The sequence below is a fragment of the Hypanus sabinus genome, chromosome 5, assembly GCF_030144855.1.
Source record: "Hypanus sabinus isolate sHypSab1 chromosome 5, sHypSab1.hap1, whole genome shotgun sequence".
NCBI classification, from domain to species: domain Eukaryota; kingdom Metazoa; phylum Chordata; class Chondrichthyes; order Myliobatiformes; family Dasyatidae; genus Hypanus; species Hypanus sabinus.
In genome coordinates, this window is record NC_082710.1 from 168,377,148 (window position 1) to 168,393,841 (window position 16,694).

Here is a 16,694-nt window from a genome sequence, read left to right on the forward strand (position 1 = left end):
AAAACTAAAAATTCAAGAACTGAAATGACAGTAGTTCAAAAGTATTCATTGCCCTTTGCTCAGGACTTAGGTGAACCACATCGTACAGCTATTCAGACAGTGGGCTGTTTGTATAAGTTTATTAGATTTGCACAACATGTTGGAGCAAGATTTGCCCATTCCAAAATTGCTCAAGCTTTGCCAGGTTGTTGGGGATGGGCAGTGGACAGCAAGCTTGATGTCTAGCCAGAGTTGTTTTATCAGGTTAAAGTCAGGACTCTGGGACACTCAGGAACATCAATTTTCTTCATTTGGAAGCCATGCCATTGTTGCTCCGGCAGTGTAATTCGGGTCATTTTTCTGCTGAAGGATGAACTTCCTCTCCAATTTAAGAGGCTAGCAGGTTTTTCTCAGCTATCTCTCTGTATTTAGCTGCATCCATCTTCCCATCAATCCCTGCTGCTGGGAAGTATTCCCACAGCATGATGCTGCTGCCACATACTTTACAGTGGAGATGGTGTCACCGGGCTGCTGTGGGGTATTATATTTATGCCACATGGTCTTCCACTTTAGTCTCATCTGACCACAAGACCACCTTCCACATCTTTACAGCATCTTCTTAGTGGCACTCAGCAAAGTCCTTACAGACAAGCATTTTTTTTTAGCCAGAGCTTCATCTCTAGTTGCAGCCACTGACTTCTGCTGCCCTACTCAGAATGATGCTGGTGTCACAGTCGTCCTCACTCAGAGTGATGCTGATGTCACAGTCGTCCTCACTCAGAGTGATGCTGATGTCACAGTCGTCCTCACTCCGAGCGATGCTGGTGTCACAGTCGTCCACACTCAGAGTGATGCTGATGTCACAGTCGTCCTCACTCAGAGTGATGCTGATGTCACAGTCGTCCTCACTCAGAGTGATGCTGGCGTCACAGTCGTCTGCACTCGGGGCGATGCTGGTGTCACAGTCGTCCGCACTCAGTGTGATGCTGGTGTCACAGTCGTCCGCACTCAGTGTGATGCTGGCGTCACAGTCGTCCTCACTCCGAGCGATGCTGGCGTCACAGTCGTCCTCACTCAGAGTGATGCTGATGTCACAGTCGTCCTCACTCAGAGTGATGCTGGCGTAACAGTCGTCCTCACTCGGGGCGACGCCGGCGTCACAGTCGTCCTCACTCGGGGCGATGCCGGCGTCACAGTCGTCCTCACTGGAGGCGACGCCGGCGTCACAGTCGTCCTCACTCGGGGCGATGCCGGCGTCACAGTCGTCCTCACTCGGAGCGATGCCGGCGTCACAGTCGTCCTCACTCGGGGCGATGCCGGCGTCACAGTCGTCCTCACTCGGGGCGATGCCGGCGTCACAGTCGTCCTCACTCAGAGTGATGCTGATGTCACAGTCGTCCTCACTCAGAGTGATGCTGATGTCACAGTCGTCCTCACTCAGAGCGATGCTGATGTCACAGTCGTCCTCACTCCAAGCGATGCCGGCGTCACAGTCGTCCTCACTCGGGGCGATGCCGGCGTCACAGTCGTCCTCACTCAGAGTGATGCTGATGTCACAGTCGTCCGCGCTCGGGGCGACGCCGGCGTCACAGTCGTCCTCACTGGAGGCGACGCCGGCGTCACAGTCGTCCTCACTGGAGGCGACGCCGGCGTCACAGTCGTCCTCACTGGAGGCGACGCCGGAGTCACAGTCGTCCTCACTGGAGGCGACGCCGGCGTCACAGTCGTCCTCACTCGGAGCGATGCCGGCGTCACAGTCGTCCTCACTCGGGGCGATGCCGGCGTCACAGTCGTCCTCACTGGAGGCGACGCCGGCGTCACAGTCGTCCTCACTCGGAGCGATGCCGGCGTCACAGTCGTCCTCACTCGGGGCGATGCTGGTGTCACAGTCGTCCTCACTCAGGGCGATGCCGGCGTCACAGTCGTCCTCACTCAGAGCGACGCCGGAGTCACAGTCGTCCTCACTCGGGGCGATGCTGGTGTCACAGTCGTCCTCACTCAGAGCGACGCCGGAGTCACAGTCGTCCTCACTCGGGGCGATGCCGGCGTCACAGTCGTCCTCACTCAGAGTGATGCTGATGTCACAGTCGTCCTCACTCAGAGCGATGCTGATGTCACAGTCGTCCTCACTCGGGGCGACGCCGGCGTCACAGTCGTCCTCACTCGGGGCGACGCCGGCGTCACAGTCGTCCTCACTCGGGGCGACGCCGGCGTCACAGTCGTCCTCACTCCAAGCGATGCCGGCGTCACAGTCGTCCTCACTCGGGGCGATGCCGGAGTCACAGTCGTCCTCACTCGGGGCGACGCCGGCGTCACAGTCGTCCTCACTCGGGGCGACGCCGGAGTCACAGTCGTCCTCACTCGGGGCGACGCCGGCGTCACAGTCGTCCTCACTCGGGGCGACGCCGGAGTCACAGTCGTCCTCACTCGGGGCGATGCCGGCGTCACAGTCGTCCTCACTCGGGGCGATGCCGGCGTCACAGTCGTCCTCACTCAGAGTGATGCTGATGTCACAGTCGTCCTCACTCAGAGTGATGCTGATGTCACAGTCGTCCTCGCTCGGGGCGACGCCGGCATCACAGTCGTCCTCACTCGGGGCGATGCCGGCGTCACAGTCGTCCTCACTCAGAGCGATGCTGGTGTCACAGTCGTCCTCACTCAGAGCGATGCCGGCGTCACAGTCGTCCTCACTCGGGGCGACGCCGGAGTCACAGTCGTCCTCACTCGGGGCGACGCCGGCGTCACAGTCGTCCTCACTCGGGGCGATGCCGGCGTCACAGTCGTCCTCACTCAGGGCGATGCTGGTGTCACAGTCGTCCTCACTCAGAGCGATGCTGGCGTCACAGTCGTCCTCACTCCGAGCGATGCCGGCGTCACAGTCGTCCTCACTCAGAGCGATGCTGGCGTCACAGTCGTCCTCACTCAGAGCGATGCCGGCGTCACAGTCGTCCTCACTCGGGGCGACGCCGGCGTCACAGTCGTCCTCACTCGGGGCGACGCCGGCGTCACAGTCGTCCTCACTCGGGGCGACGCCGGCGTCACAGTCGTCCTCACTCGGGGCGACGCCGGCGTCACAGTCGTCCTCACTCGGGGCGACGCCGGCGTCACAGTCGTCCTCACTCGGAGCGATGCCGGCGTCACAGTCGTCCTCACTCGGGGCGACGGCGGCGTCACAGTCGTCCTCACTCGGGGCGATGCTGGCGTCACAGTCGTCCTCCCGCGGGGCGACGCCGGCATCACAGTCGTCCTCACTCAGAGCGATGCCGGCGTCACAGTCGTCCTCACTCGGGGCGATGCTGGTGTCACAGTCGTCCTCACTCGGGGCGATGCCGGCGTCACAGTCGTCCGCGCTCGGGGCGACGGTGGCGTCACAGTCGTCCTCACTCAGGGCGATGCCGGCGTCACAGTCGTCCTCACTCGGGGCGATGCTGGTGTCACAGTCGTCCTCACTCGGGGCGATGCCGGCGTCACAGTCGTCCTCACTCAGAGCGATGCCGGCGTCACAGTCGTCCTCACTCGGGGCGACGCCGGAGTCACAGTCGTCCTCACTCGGGGCGATGCCGGCGTCACAGTCGTCCTCACTCAGAGTGATGCTGATGTCACAGTCGTCCTCACTCGGGGCGATGCCGGCGTCACAGTCGTCCTCACTCGGGGCGACGCCGGCGTCACAGTCGTCCTCACTCGGGGAGACGCCGGCGTCACAGTCGTCCTCACTCAGAGCGATGCCGGCGTCACAGTCGTCCTCGCTCGGGGCGACGCCGGCGTCACAGTCGTCCTCACTCCAAGCGATGCCGGCGTCACAGTCGTCCTCACTCAGAGCGATGCTGATGTCACAGTCGTCCTCACTCAGAGCGATGCCGGCGTCACAGTCGTCCTCACTCAGAGCGATGCAGGCGTCACAGTCGTCCTCACTCAGAGTGATGCTGATGTCACAGTCGTCCGCGCTCGGGGCGACGCCGGCGTCACAGTCGTCCTCACTCGGGGCGATGCCGGCGTCACAGTCGTCCTCACTCGGGGCGACGCTGGCGTCACAGTCGTCCTCACTCGGGGCGACGCTGGCGTCACAGTCGTCCTCACTCGGGGCGACGCCGGCATCACAGTCGTCCTCACTCAGAGCGATGCTGGCGTCACAGTCGTCCTCACTCGGGGCGACGCCGGCGTCACAGTCGTCCTCACTCAGAGCGATGCCGGCGTCACAGTCGTCCTCACTCAGAGCGATGCCGGCGTCACAGTCGTCCTCACTCGGGGCGATGCTGGCGTCACAGTCGTCCTCACTCCGAGCGATGCCGGCGTCACAGTCGTCCTCACTCGGGGAGACGCCGGCGTCACAGTCGTCCTCACTCGGGGCGACGCCGGCGTCACAGTCGTCCTCACTCGGGGCGACGCCGGCGTCACAGTCGTCCTCACTCAGAGCGATGCCGGCGTCACAGTCGTCCTCACTCAGAGTGATGCTGGCGTCACAGTCGTCCTCACTCAGAGTGATGCTGGCGTCACAGTCGTCCTCACTCGGGGCGACGCCGGCGTCACAGTCGTCCTCACTCAGAGTGATGCTGGCGTCACAGTTGTTCTCTTACAAGTGCTAAGTTTAGAGGGGTGGCCTGTCCTCGGCAGTGTGGCTGTGGTTTCATATTTTTCAATTGTGTTATGATGGACTATACTGAGCTCTGAGATATGTTCATTGCCTTTGAGGTGGGCTTGTACCCTTCTCCAGATTTGTGTTTCTATATTATCATTTCCCTGGCTTGTCTTGAGTGCTCCTTTGTCTTTATATGAGTCCCTCAAACTCTCTGCTCCAAATTGTCTCACCTCACTGTACCACCTGACCTCTGCGATTGGATTTACAGCTTCCTGACCAACAGAAGTCAGCAGGTAAGGATGGGACAGGTCACCTCAGATACTCGAATCACCAACACTGGTGCCCCCCAGGGGTGTGTCCTTTCTCCACTGCTGTTCTCCCTCTACACCAATGACTGCACCTCCTCCAACCCCTATGTGAAGCTTTTGAAGTTTGCAGACGACACCACCGTCATCGGACTCATCCAGAACAGTGATGAGTCTGCATATCGACAGCAGGTGGACCAACTGGCGCTCTGGTGCAGTCGGAACAATCTGGAGCTGAACACGCTCAAGACAAAGGAGATGATAGTGGATTTCAGGAGACATCCCCCCGTTATGTCCCCCCTCACAGTCCTCAGCAGCCCTGTGTCCACCGTGGAGAACTTCAGGTTCCTGGGAACCACCATCTCTCAGGATCTGAAGTGGGAGCAGAACATCAGCTCCATCCTGAAGAAGGCCCAGCAGTAGATGTACTTCCTGCGGCTCTTGAGGAAATATGGTCTGCCTCAGAAATTGCTGCTGCAGTTCTACACTGCAGTCATTGAGTCTGTCCTGTGCACCTCCATCACTGTGTCGTTTGGAGCCGCCACCAAGCAGGATAGAACCAGACTACAGCGCACAGTGAGAACTGCTGAGTGCATCATTGGAGCCTCCCTACCCTCTATTGTGGACCTGTACTCTTCCAGGTTGAAGAAGAGGGCGGGGAACATCATAAAGGACTCCTTCCATCCGGGGCACAGACTGTTTGAACTGCTTCCATCTGGTAGGCGCTTCAGATCCCTCCAGACTAAGACTAATAGGCACTGGAGAAGTTTTTTCCCTACTGCGGTCACTTTGCTGAACAGTTAACTGCCGGTTAACTGTTGGCTAACTATTAGTTGGATTGCACTACCTGTATGTATAATCTATATTTTCATTTATATTTATCATTATTATTGTTATGAGCAGAGAGACAACATTTGCCAGAAGTAACTTCCTTGTATGTGCACAGGTACTTGGCGATTAAAGTCTGATTCTGATTCTGATTTTAAAAATCTGCCATGCTGGTGTGCCTTACAGAGGGAAGGGGTATGTGTTCTTATGAATTCTCTTATGTCCATATGTTGGGTGAGTTGCAAAGTTAATGTACAGTATTGAACCTGAGAAAAGTTGGCGTAGCAATTACAAAGCAGATTAATACTTTTTCCAGACTCAAAATTTTCGTTTTTAATCTTTAGTAAATTGTTGACAGGTTTTGGAAGTTTTCTTTTGATTTGGCAAATGATTTGACATGGCACAATGTTTTATAGATTAACTCAAATCCTACTTCAGTATATTTTAAATTTAGAAAATGAGTCATTAAGATGTGAAAATGGTTCTGGGAGTGGAATACTTTTTCAAGGCATCCCCCGAGACATCACCCTCTGAGTGCTGGCTTCTGTTGCAGACATTTTTCACAGCAGAGAGTGGAAGCTGTTAGCTGATTTTAATCTTTTATCAAGCTGAAATCAATTGCATAATCTGTGCTAAAGGGCTCTGTCTGCTGTAGAATCTATTGTAAAGGTTTAGAGTTTGCCTTTCCTGTGATCTTTTAACTAGAGAAGAACAAAGATAAAAAATTTGTTCCTTTGGGCATAAAGGAACAAATAGTGAGTCCAAGACAAGATTGTCAGTTAATGTGCCTGTGATACTTAAATAGAGATTGTACAGAATTGTTGATTCTCAGTTTAATACCATAGAGACCTTCCCTTTTTACTGTCTGAGCACTGAGATTGAAGAAAAATTATCTATCATTACATCTTAACCATTTCCTTGGGACGTTTCCCTATCTGATTATTGCAAAACCCACACAGCACATTTCCTAACCTCAAAATTGCTTTCCGTCATACTACAGCACAGAAACAGGCCCTTTGGCCCATTTAATTTGTGCTGAACTATTAACCTGACTGGTCCCATCGACCTGCATCTAAACATGGCCTTCCCATCGATGCACCTATCCAAATTTCTTTTAAGTATTGAAATTGAACCGACATCCTCCACTTCTCATCACACATTCTAACCACCCATTTGAGTGAAGAATTTCCCTCCTGTTCTCCTTAATGCATATGACATGGCTTTTTTTTAGAACAACTCGTGGTTGAGGCCGCTGGGGGATCAGCTGTTCTGGAATTGCGTATTGTGCAATGAACTGGAATTGATTATAGAGAGCTTAAGGTAAAGGAACCCTTGGGGAAAGTGGTCATAATGTAATCGAATTCATCCTGAAATTTGAGAAGGAGAAGCTAGAGTCAGATGTATCGGTATTACATCGGAATGAGAGAGGATTTGGCTAGAATTGACTGGAAAAAACACTGGCAGGGATGACAGCAGAGCAGCAATGACATTAAAGGAAAGATTTTAGCATGGATAAAGCAGTGGCTGATTGGCAGGAGGAGAAGAGTGGGAATAAAGGGAGTCTTTTCTGGTTGGCTGTCAGTGACTACTGCAGACATCCCACCTCTCCCGGAAGTTCCAGGAGTCTCCCGCATATTGATAGCGGCTGCCTGACGCCCGCAAATTAGATACAATATCCCGGAAATCAATTTTTTTTTTGAGAGGGAGAGGAAGAGCGAGAGGGATCATCCTATCCTAACCAATCAGTTTTTCTGTGGGTGGGCTTCACAGTCGACCTCAAAAATAATGATGGTGTTGCTCACTGCACTGTTTGCAACAGTGACTTTTCTATTGCCCATGGTGGGTAAAATTGTAAAAGACACATTGAGTTGAGTTTAATTGGTGTCATTTGTTCATTTGCATAGCTAACGTTATTTAAACTAGCTGGCTAGCTGCTAAGCAGCTACTGTATTGATGTCATACATGATGAGGCCAAACTTCCTGTAGACTTGCTTAAAGTTGTAATAGAATTAAAAAACAACTCCATTATAATATAATATAAGCAAGTATTTTAATGTCACATTTTCTGCATATACCCAACTTGGTTTAAAGATTGGACAAAATCACGAAACAAAGTATTACATACACCCTTGGAGGTTGACTGGGGGGTGGGGGGGGGAGGGTGCTACCTCCCTGAAATGAGTTTTTACAGAGTGGGATGTCTGCGAGTGGTCCATAGGCGGTCTGTATTCGGACCAATTCTTTTTATGTTATATGTTAATGATTTAGATGATGGAATTGATGGCTTTGTTGCAAAATTTACAGATGATACAAAGATAAGTGGTGGGGCATGTAGTTTTGAGCAAGTAGAGAGGCTACAGAAGGACTTAGATAAGGAGAATGGGCACAGAAGTGCCAGATGGAAACTAGTGTTCGGAAGTGTATGGTCATGCACTTTGGTAGAAGAAATGAAAGGGAAGTCTATTTTCTAAATGGGGAAAAAAAATACAAAAACTGAGGCACAAGGGGTCTTGAGAGTCCTTCTGCACGATTCCCTAAAAGTTAACTTACAAGTTGAGAGCTGCAAATGCAATGTTATCATTCATTTCAGGAGGACTAGAATATAAAAGCAAGGATGTAATGTTGAAACTATAAAGCACTAAGAAGGCCTCATGGTGTATTGAGCATTTTGGGCCTCTTGACTTGAAAAGGAAATGTTGACCTTGGAGAGGGTTCAAGGGAGATTCATGAAAATGATTCCAGGATTGAATGGCTTGTCATATGAAGAGCGTTCAATGACTCTGGGCCTGTATTCACTGGAATTCAGAAGAATGAGTGACCTAATTGAAACGCACCAAATGGTTAGAATGGATGTGATGAGGATCTTCCCTGTGGTGAGACCAGAGGGGACAAACTCAGAATAGGGGTGTCCTTTTAGAATGGAGATGAGGAGGAGTTTCATTGGTCAGGGCATGAAGGGATGGCGGGGGGGGGGGGGGGGTGGGACTGAGAGGAAAGATAGATCAACCATGATGAAATGGCGGAGCAGACTCGATGGGCCAAATGGCATAATTCTGCTCCCATATCTTATGATCTTAAATGTTTTGCCTTTCACCCTTAATCCATGACTTCTAGTTCTACTCTCAACCAGTCTTAGCGGAAAAAGCATGCATGCATTTGCCCTATAAATATTTTTTACAATTTTATATACCTCTGTGATCTCCCCTCATTCTCCTTTGCTCTGCAGAATAATATCCTGACCTATTCAACCTCTCCTAACGCAGATCCTCAAGACCAGGCAGCATCCTTCTAAATTTACTCTGCACTTTTCAATCTTATTGATATCTTACCTGTGTAGGTAGGTGACCAGAACTGCATACAATTCTCCAGATGAGGTCTCACCAATGTCTTTCACATCTTCACCATAACATCCCAACTCTTGTACTCAATACTTGGATGTATGAAGGCCCTTGTGGTAAAAGCTTTCTTCATGACCCTACCTACCTGTGATGTCACTTCTAATGAATTATGGATCTATATTCCCAGATCCCTCTGTCCTACTGCTCACCCTGCAAGTTCTATCTTGGATTGCCCTCCCAAATTGCAGCACATCGCACTTGTCTGCATTAAATTCCATCTGCCATTTTTCAGCTGATCCAAATCCCTCTGCAAGCTTTGAAAGTCTACCTCTCTGTCCACTGCCCCCTGCCCTACTCTTGGTGTCATTGCAAATTGCTGATCCAGTGTACTACATTATTATCCAGATTATTGATATAGATGATGAACAACATCAGACCAACCGATTCCTGTGACACACCACAGGCCTCCAGTCGGAGAGGCAACCATCTGCTATCAATCTCTGGCTTCTCCCATGAAGCCGATGTCAAATCCACTTTACAACCTCATCCTGAATGCCAGGCGACAGAACCTCCTTGACCAATCTCCCATGTGGGACCTTGGAAACTTTGTCCATGTAGACAACATCCACTGCCATGCCTTCATTAATTTTCCTGGTAACTTCTTTGAAAAACTATAAATTGGTTAGACATTACTTACAATCTGTGACTGTCCCTATAAGGACCTCTCTATTCAAATACTCATTTATCCGGCCCCTTAGATTACCTTCCAGTAATGTTCTCATGACTACTGTGAGACTCAATCTTGTTCTCAGATCCTTTCTTAGGCACCGGAACAGCATGGGCTATCCTCCAACCTTCTGGCACTTCTACTATTGCTAAGGATGCTTGAAATATCTCTGCTTGGGGTCACAGCAATTTCTGCACTAGCCTGTCCTGATTAGGTACATGTAGTTTGGCTGGTACTTTAAAAAAAAAGGGTAAAACTGAAGTGATGTGGGTAATAACATTCATTAAAAGTACAACAGACACGAAAAACACTCGAACCTCTCTCAATATTATCTACCAGGCTGATCAAAATGAACTGAGTCCTCTGTCTTGGTTGTGAGTTTGACCAGCTTGAGACCCCAGTTTATGTATTTTTTTTCCCTGCTGTGGCCTCTGTGCTCATGCTATACACGGTGCTCCTTAAAACTATGACCATTGTTATGGGTCCTGATGAAGGATCTCATCCTGAAATGTTTCCTGTTTATTCCTTTCTGTAGATTCTGCCTGACCTACTCTGTGTGTGTGTGTGTGTGTTGCACATATCCAGTTTCTGCAGAATCTTGTGTTTGTAACCATTGTTTTCGCAAATTGAACATCTCCTTAAATTGTGAGACTTGCCTCCGCCACTTCACATAATAACCCTGTTTGGAGAGCAGAGCTTGGGCTTCTAATGAGCCTGGCCTTCACCTGCACCCTCACTCTTTGCCACTGCTGGCCTTCCCTGTCTCCCTTGTACATGTTACTTGTGGTTATCTGTTTCACTCCTGTGTTGGATTGCACCTCATAATCAGGCTCTGTGTACCCATCACACGTGGGCATGGAGTCGTAGATATGGAAACAGTGCCTTGGGTTCACTAAGTCTGCGCCAACTGCCACTCACCTATTTTGTTTTGCCTACACTCCCTTTATCTCCCTCAGATTCTCCTGTTTCTCTACACACTCGGGCCAGTTACCTCACCCACCCACATATATTTGGGATTGGGGAGGAGACTGAAGCACTCAGGAGACCCACGAGGTTCCAGGGAGAAACTCCACACCATACTAGAGGTCAGGTTTGAACTTGGGTCACTGGAACTGTGAAGTAGTGGTTCTAGTAGCTGTGACAATGTACAGCTCTTCAGTGTCCTACATCTTTTATTAGTAATAAAAGCTTAGGATAATAATCATCCCAAATTTGTTTAACTAATGAAGTCAGTGTCCATCTCACAAAAGGTACATTCCCCTGCATCTGGATTCCTAAATGGAAGGGTTGCTTGCCATACTATTACAAAATGGTGGGAGATTCTGGCCATGGAAAAACTACGAAGCTCTACTTGTCCTCTCCCATCTCACTGCTAATCGCACGTTTAAAACAAATGTTCTGCTATTTTTATCAATCGTTTGCAACTGTAATCGTTTCCTTTCCTCTTGTGCTTTCAGTTGCCGAACTTTTTCCTGAAGCCACATGATTATGAGATGTACTCGCAGAACGTGGAGTTCATCAGCGCATTTCCACGAATGAAGATACGGTGAGTTGCTGCTCACTCTGTGTAGGCCAGCATGCTGCAGTATTTCTCTAGTTCCTCAGTGCCCCGCTCATTCAGGTACACGTCAAGGTGCTTTCAGATTTAGGTCTGGATTTATTATCAGTGTGCATTGAAACATAGTGAGATGTGACATTTGTTTTCAACCAACCTCCCCAAGGATGTGCTGGGGTGGCCCATGAGTGTTGCTGCATATTCAGACATCAATATCGCATGCCCATGATGCTCAGCAGAACAACACAGAAACAACAAAGTAGAACAGACCAAGCAACAGCAGCAAAACAAGTCCCATTCCTCACTCCCTCCCTCTCACCTACCCACGTACACACACTCGCCTTCTAACCCCAGGTCGGCCGGTGGCGCAGTGAGATCAGCGCTGGGCTCGAGAACGGAGGTTCTCGAGTGTGTTCTCCATCTGTGTTCTCCATCTGATCTCCATCAGTGTGTTCTCCATCTGTGCCGGGTTGATGTCGAGCTTGCAACTCGACCTCGTTTTTAAATAAGAACACTACTACCTCCAGTTTAAATTTCCACGCAGAATATTGTGGAGGATCAAATACCCAAACCCAAGCCTGGCCATCATCTTCGGCCTTCAGCAGACTCATGGATTCACAGACACCGTTCCCCAGTTTTCTCAATGGACTCAGTTTTGCAGACCCAGGTTCTGGCCATCAGGCCTCGAATTCCGGACCTCCGATTGACCTTTGGGCTTCGATCCAGACTGTTCCTTTAGGTCCTCTCTCTCCTATCCTTCTTTCCAAACCACTCCCTCCAAGCCCTGTCTCTAAAGTCTTTCTCTCTTCCACTTTGGTCCATCTGCCACACTCCATTCAATGAGTCCCACCCCTCCGGGAGTGGGGATGACTGGGAAAATTGGATCAGCCCATGATTGAATGGTGGAGCAGACTCGGTGGGCCATGTGGCCTACTGCTCCTCTCTCCATCTGACCATCAACTCTTTCTTGCCTGGTCCCACTTGTCAGCTCAAGCCTCACCTCCTTCCCTTCATCTCTTTATGCGAGCTATCTTTTATTCTCTCAGTCATGATGCAGGGTCTGGACTTGGAAGTCCACAATCCTTTTGCCGCTTGATGTTCTGTGTTCCTCAAGCAGCTCAAGGTCCCATCATCTGCAATCTCTTGTGTCATCCAGTGCTGCTAATCCTCGCCAGATATTCTCTCCCTTCTCGGAGTCTGTTTTATAACTTTTAAATTTTGAATAATTGGCTTGAAGCTATTTCTCCACAGATGTTACCCAACCTGCTTGAGCATCACCAGCATACACTGCTACATTCTTCTTAAGTCATTACCAAAAACTTAATGTGACCATTTTCAAGAAATTACAAAAGTTGTGAAATCCCACACCAGAAGGATATTGAGTGCAATTTCTGTTGAATCTGGATTTGAGGCACCATCTAGTGGTGAAGTGTGTAACTACAGATGTGACTGGTAATGCCTGATTGTACTGAGATGCCCTGTCAACGACTGATGGAAGACGTGGCTAAATTTATTTGACATATATAACAGGCCAAAGTATTCACATTTCTGAATAGCCAAGTCATTGTTAAAGATCGTTGTGAGGGTGATAGAATGGCAGCAGACTTGATGGCTAAATGGCCTAATCATCATATCTTATGGGAAAAGATGTTGAATATACAATTTCCATATAAAAATGCTTGTCTTAAATTGGCTCCTTCACTTACCCTCGATCTCAGCTGCCAAGCAATGGTGATAAATCCCTACTAATTTTAAATCGAAGGCTGAACATAAAGTTGAATCCTTGAAAAATCCTTACTAAATGCTACAGCGGCATGAGTCACTTTCAGTGATTACTTTTTAGTAAATTGTTGGAAAACTTGGCATTGTTACTAAAAATGCTTATTGCTTATGATTGTCATTTTTATCCATTATCACTTTTAAATGTTTGAAGGAGTTAACATTTAAGCCAATAATTATGCTACCTGATTGTAGTGGCCAGGTGGTTAAGGCATTGATCTAGTGATCTGAAGGTCACTAGTTCGAGCCTCAGCTAAGGCAGCGTGTTGTGTCCTTGAGCAAGGCACTTAACCACATATTGCTCTGCAACGACACCGGTGCCAAGCTGTATCGGTCCTTTTTCTTCCCTTGGACAACATCGGTGGCATGGAGAGGGGAGAATTGCAGCATGGGCAACTGCCGGTCTCCCATACAGCCCTGCCCTGTGCCCTGGAAACTTTCCAAGGCGCAAATCCATGGTCTCTTGAGACTAACAGATGCCTATATAACTACTTCAATTCTGTTTTTTCTTTGACTTGAGGTCCATGATAGTTTGTGGGTAAAACAGCATATGTTTAAGCCTAGTTTATACTCCTTACCTGAATGTCCAATCATTGAAGTTCTATCCCCACAATTAAATTGTAAATGTTGATTTACTGTAAAGGTTGATGCATTGACAGCAGATCAGAAATAACACAATAGCATTTCTCAAGGATCACTACTGAATCCATTCTGTTGGGAAGATAGCACTGGTCTTGGACACGTTCTCTTTTTTTTTTCTGAGGCTGAGTTGCTAGCTTGTCCCAGCACGGATGGAGAGTGTGTAAGGTGCCGGCCGCCCAATGCGCCACAAGGCGAGGAAAGGAACTGCAGCACCAATGTCATAAATGAGGTAGCTGACAGTGAATCACATTGACGCCTGGATTCACATAAGCCAAGCTGAGTTATTCATTGTTCTTCATTAAAATACATTTGGGAAGCAGCAATAATCACTGTGGTGGCATATTTCCCCATCGCTGCTAGAGATGATCATTCAACCTGTGCCTTCCCAGAGACAGTAAAACTGTGTGTTTTTCTACCACAACTGCATGGTATGTTTGTGGCTAATCTTTACATTGATCTTACCAACTTGATTAAGAGAAAGAAATAAGGTAGTGTTACAAACTGGAACAAAATATTACATAGCGTTTCTGTGAATAATTCTCAATTAAATTTGCATTTTCCCTTGCCCCTATCTGTAAGAAATGAGAATGTCACCCATTGCTCCAATTCATCACACCGGTTTTACTGATGGCGTCTGAAAGTTGAGCTCCGATGTCTTAAAACCATCAGGATAGATGGGAGTAGTGTATCAGCTCATCAGGCTGTGAAATTTTACCCCAGTGGCTGTGAATATGCAGTTATTTTGATGGACTGATGTTGTTAGACTTCGGAGACTAAAATGAGGAAATGGGTAGCCTTGAGAATCAAATCCCATGAAGTTAATGACAAAGGAACTTCAGGCTCCTTTATGCTGTGCCTCTGCTCCCATTCTTTATTTTATCTCTGGTTTTGCTTCTATTCCTGTAGTGGCCGAAACATCTATCGGGTCCTGGTGACGTTGTCTCGCTTCATCGCCTGGAACTACTGTGCCGACCTTCAAATGGAGGTGATGAAGATGACGCAGCATCCTGAGGACTGGACAGTCCAGGTGCGCTGGCGGGTGACCGGCATCCCACTCCATGTACTGATACTGAAGTTTTACAAGAAAGACAAGACTGAATTATACAGGTGAGAAATACAGCAGGGAAACGGGGCCCTTTGATCCACAAGTTCCGCACCAAAATCATCAGGTGCCCATTTATCTACTCACTTTACTCATCAACCTATTTAATTCCACACACATTCCCCTCAAACATCACTCCCCCCCCCCCCCCCTCCAAAACTTCTGCTGGTCAGCTGCACCCCCAGTGGCAGTTTTTAGTGGCAAATTAACTACCATAGGATATAGGAGCAGAATTAGGCCATTCATGACTGATTTATTATCCCTCTCAACCCCATTCTCCTGTCTTCTCCCTGTAATATTTGGTACCCTGACTAATCAAGAACCTATTGACCTTTACTTTAAATATGCCCAATGATGTGGCCTCTGTGGCAAAGAATTGCACAGATTCACCACCCGCTGGCTAAAGAAATTCCTCCTCATCTCTATCCTAGAGGGATGTCCTAGTCTGAGGGTGTGCCCTCTGGTGCTAGACTCCCCCACTATGGGAAACATCCACTGCTCATCTACTCTGTCTAGGCCTTTGAACATTTGATTGGTTTCAATGAGATTTCCTCTCTCATTTTTCTAAATTCCAGCAAGTATAAGCCCAGAGCTTGTGAATACTCCTCATGCATTAACCCTTTCTTTCTTGGATATGTTCTCGTGAACCTCCTCTCCAATGCTAACACATCCGTTCTGATCATAATACTCCAAGTGCTGTCTGACCAATGCCTTATAAAGCCTCAGTCTAATGTTTATCGTTATTAGGATATGGGAAGGAATGCAGCTGTTGTTTGTCTGGAAGCTCTAATGTATAATTATTTTCCTGCCTCTCCTAGAACCTATGATGCATATTCAATCTTTTACTTGGGCCCTGATGGACTTATTCACCGACACAAAGTCAGCAAGGTGAGTCTGGAGTAATGTTCTGTCCATGCACTGGAATCTCTGTCCACACAAACTTGTATCGAAACTCGTGGGCCAGTGCTTGGGGAATGGACAACTAGATTAGCTGGTGGCTTAAGCTGCTTTTAGCTGACAGATTGTTAGGAAGGCATCTAAAGGATGGACACTTCCTTAAATCCCAGAAGAAATTGGGAAGGTGACCATAATGTATAATCCTCCTCATAGCATGTGGTTCAGGGAAATAGTCTTGAGATACTTGTTTCATTGATAAAGAACAGTCTAGAGACACATGCCAATGGGATGAAATGAAGAAGAATGGAGGAGACTTGCCTATAGCCTGAATACTTGCTTTGGATCATTTGGGTTAAAGGCTTGTCTTTTATGCTCTGCTTCATTTGAGCTCCAATAGTAAGTGTGCCCACCACCAGCTTGCCCAACTCTTGACCAAATGACTTTCCCACCTTGTGCCCTGGTTGTTCTGTGGAGCCTCCTGGATTGAAAGACAGTTTAATGTGTGGATTATAATTAAAATGTGCAGGAGCAGATGTTTGTTCTTCCCCTTTCAGATTTCCTGTTCCTGTAGTTTCATAAGGCATAGGAGCAGAATTAAGCCATTTGGCCCATCAAATCTACCCCACCATATGGTCATAACCCCATTTTCCTGCCTTCTCCTGGTAACCTTTAATGCCCTTACTAATCAAAAATTTATCAACCTCTGCTTTAAATATACCTATTCACTTGTCCTCCATGACCATCTGTGGCAATTCACCCACTGGCTGAAGAAATTCCTCCTCTACTAAAGGGATGGACCTATTAAGGCTGAACCCTCTGGACCTAGAAATCTCCCATTATTAAAACATCCTCTTTACATCCACTCTGTCTAGGCCTTTCAATTTTTGGTAGATATTTGGGGCGACTTGTCAACATTTTGGGTTGAATCCCTGCATGTATTTTGACCTGAACGCTGGGTTTCAATCT

At 48.5% G+C, this 16,694-nt stretch overlaps 1 protein-coding gene across 1 annotated transcript in view; it reads left to right on the top strand.

The window, feature by feature from the left end:
- c5h6orf136 (chromosome 5 C6orf136 homolog) overlaps positions 1–16,694 on the top strand; it is a 41,110-nt gene that overhangs the window by 16,335 nt on the left and 8,081 nt on the right. Inside the window, exons 4-6 of the mRNA XM_059970865.1 lie at positions 11,211–11,299; positions 14,636–14,836; positions 15,650–15,719. Of these exons, the coding sequence (XP_059826848.1) occupies positions 11,211–11,299; positions 14,636–14,836; positions 15,650–15,719 (360 nt within the window). The remainder of the gene's footprint in view (positions 1–11,210; positions 11,300–14,635; positions 14,837–15,649; positions 15,720–16,694) is intronic.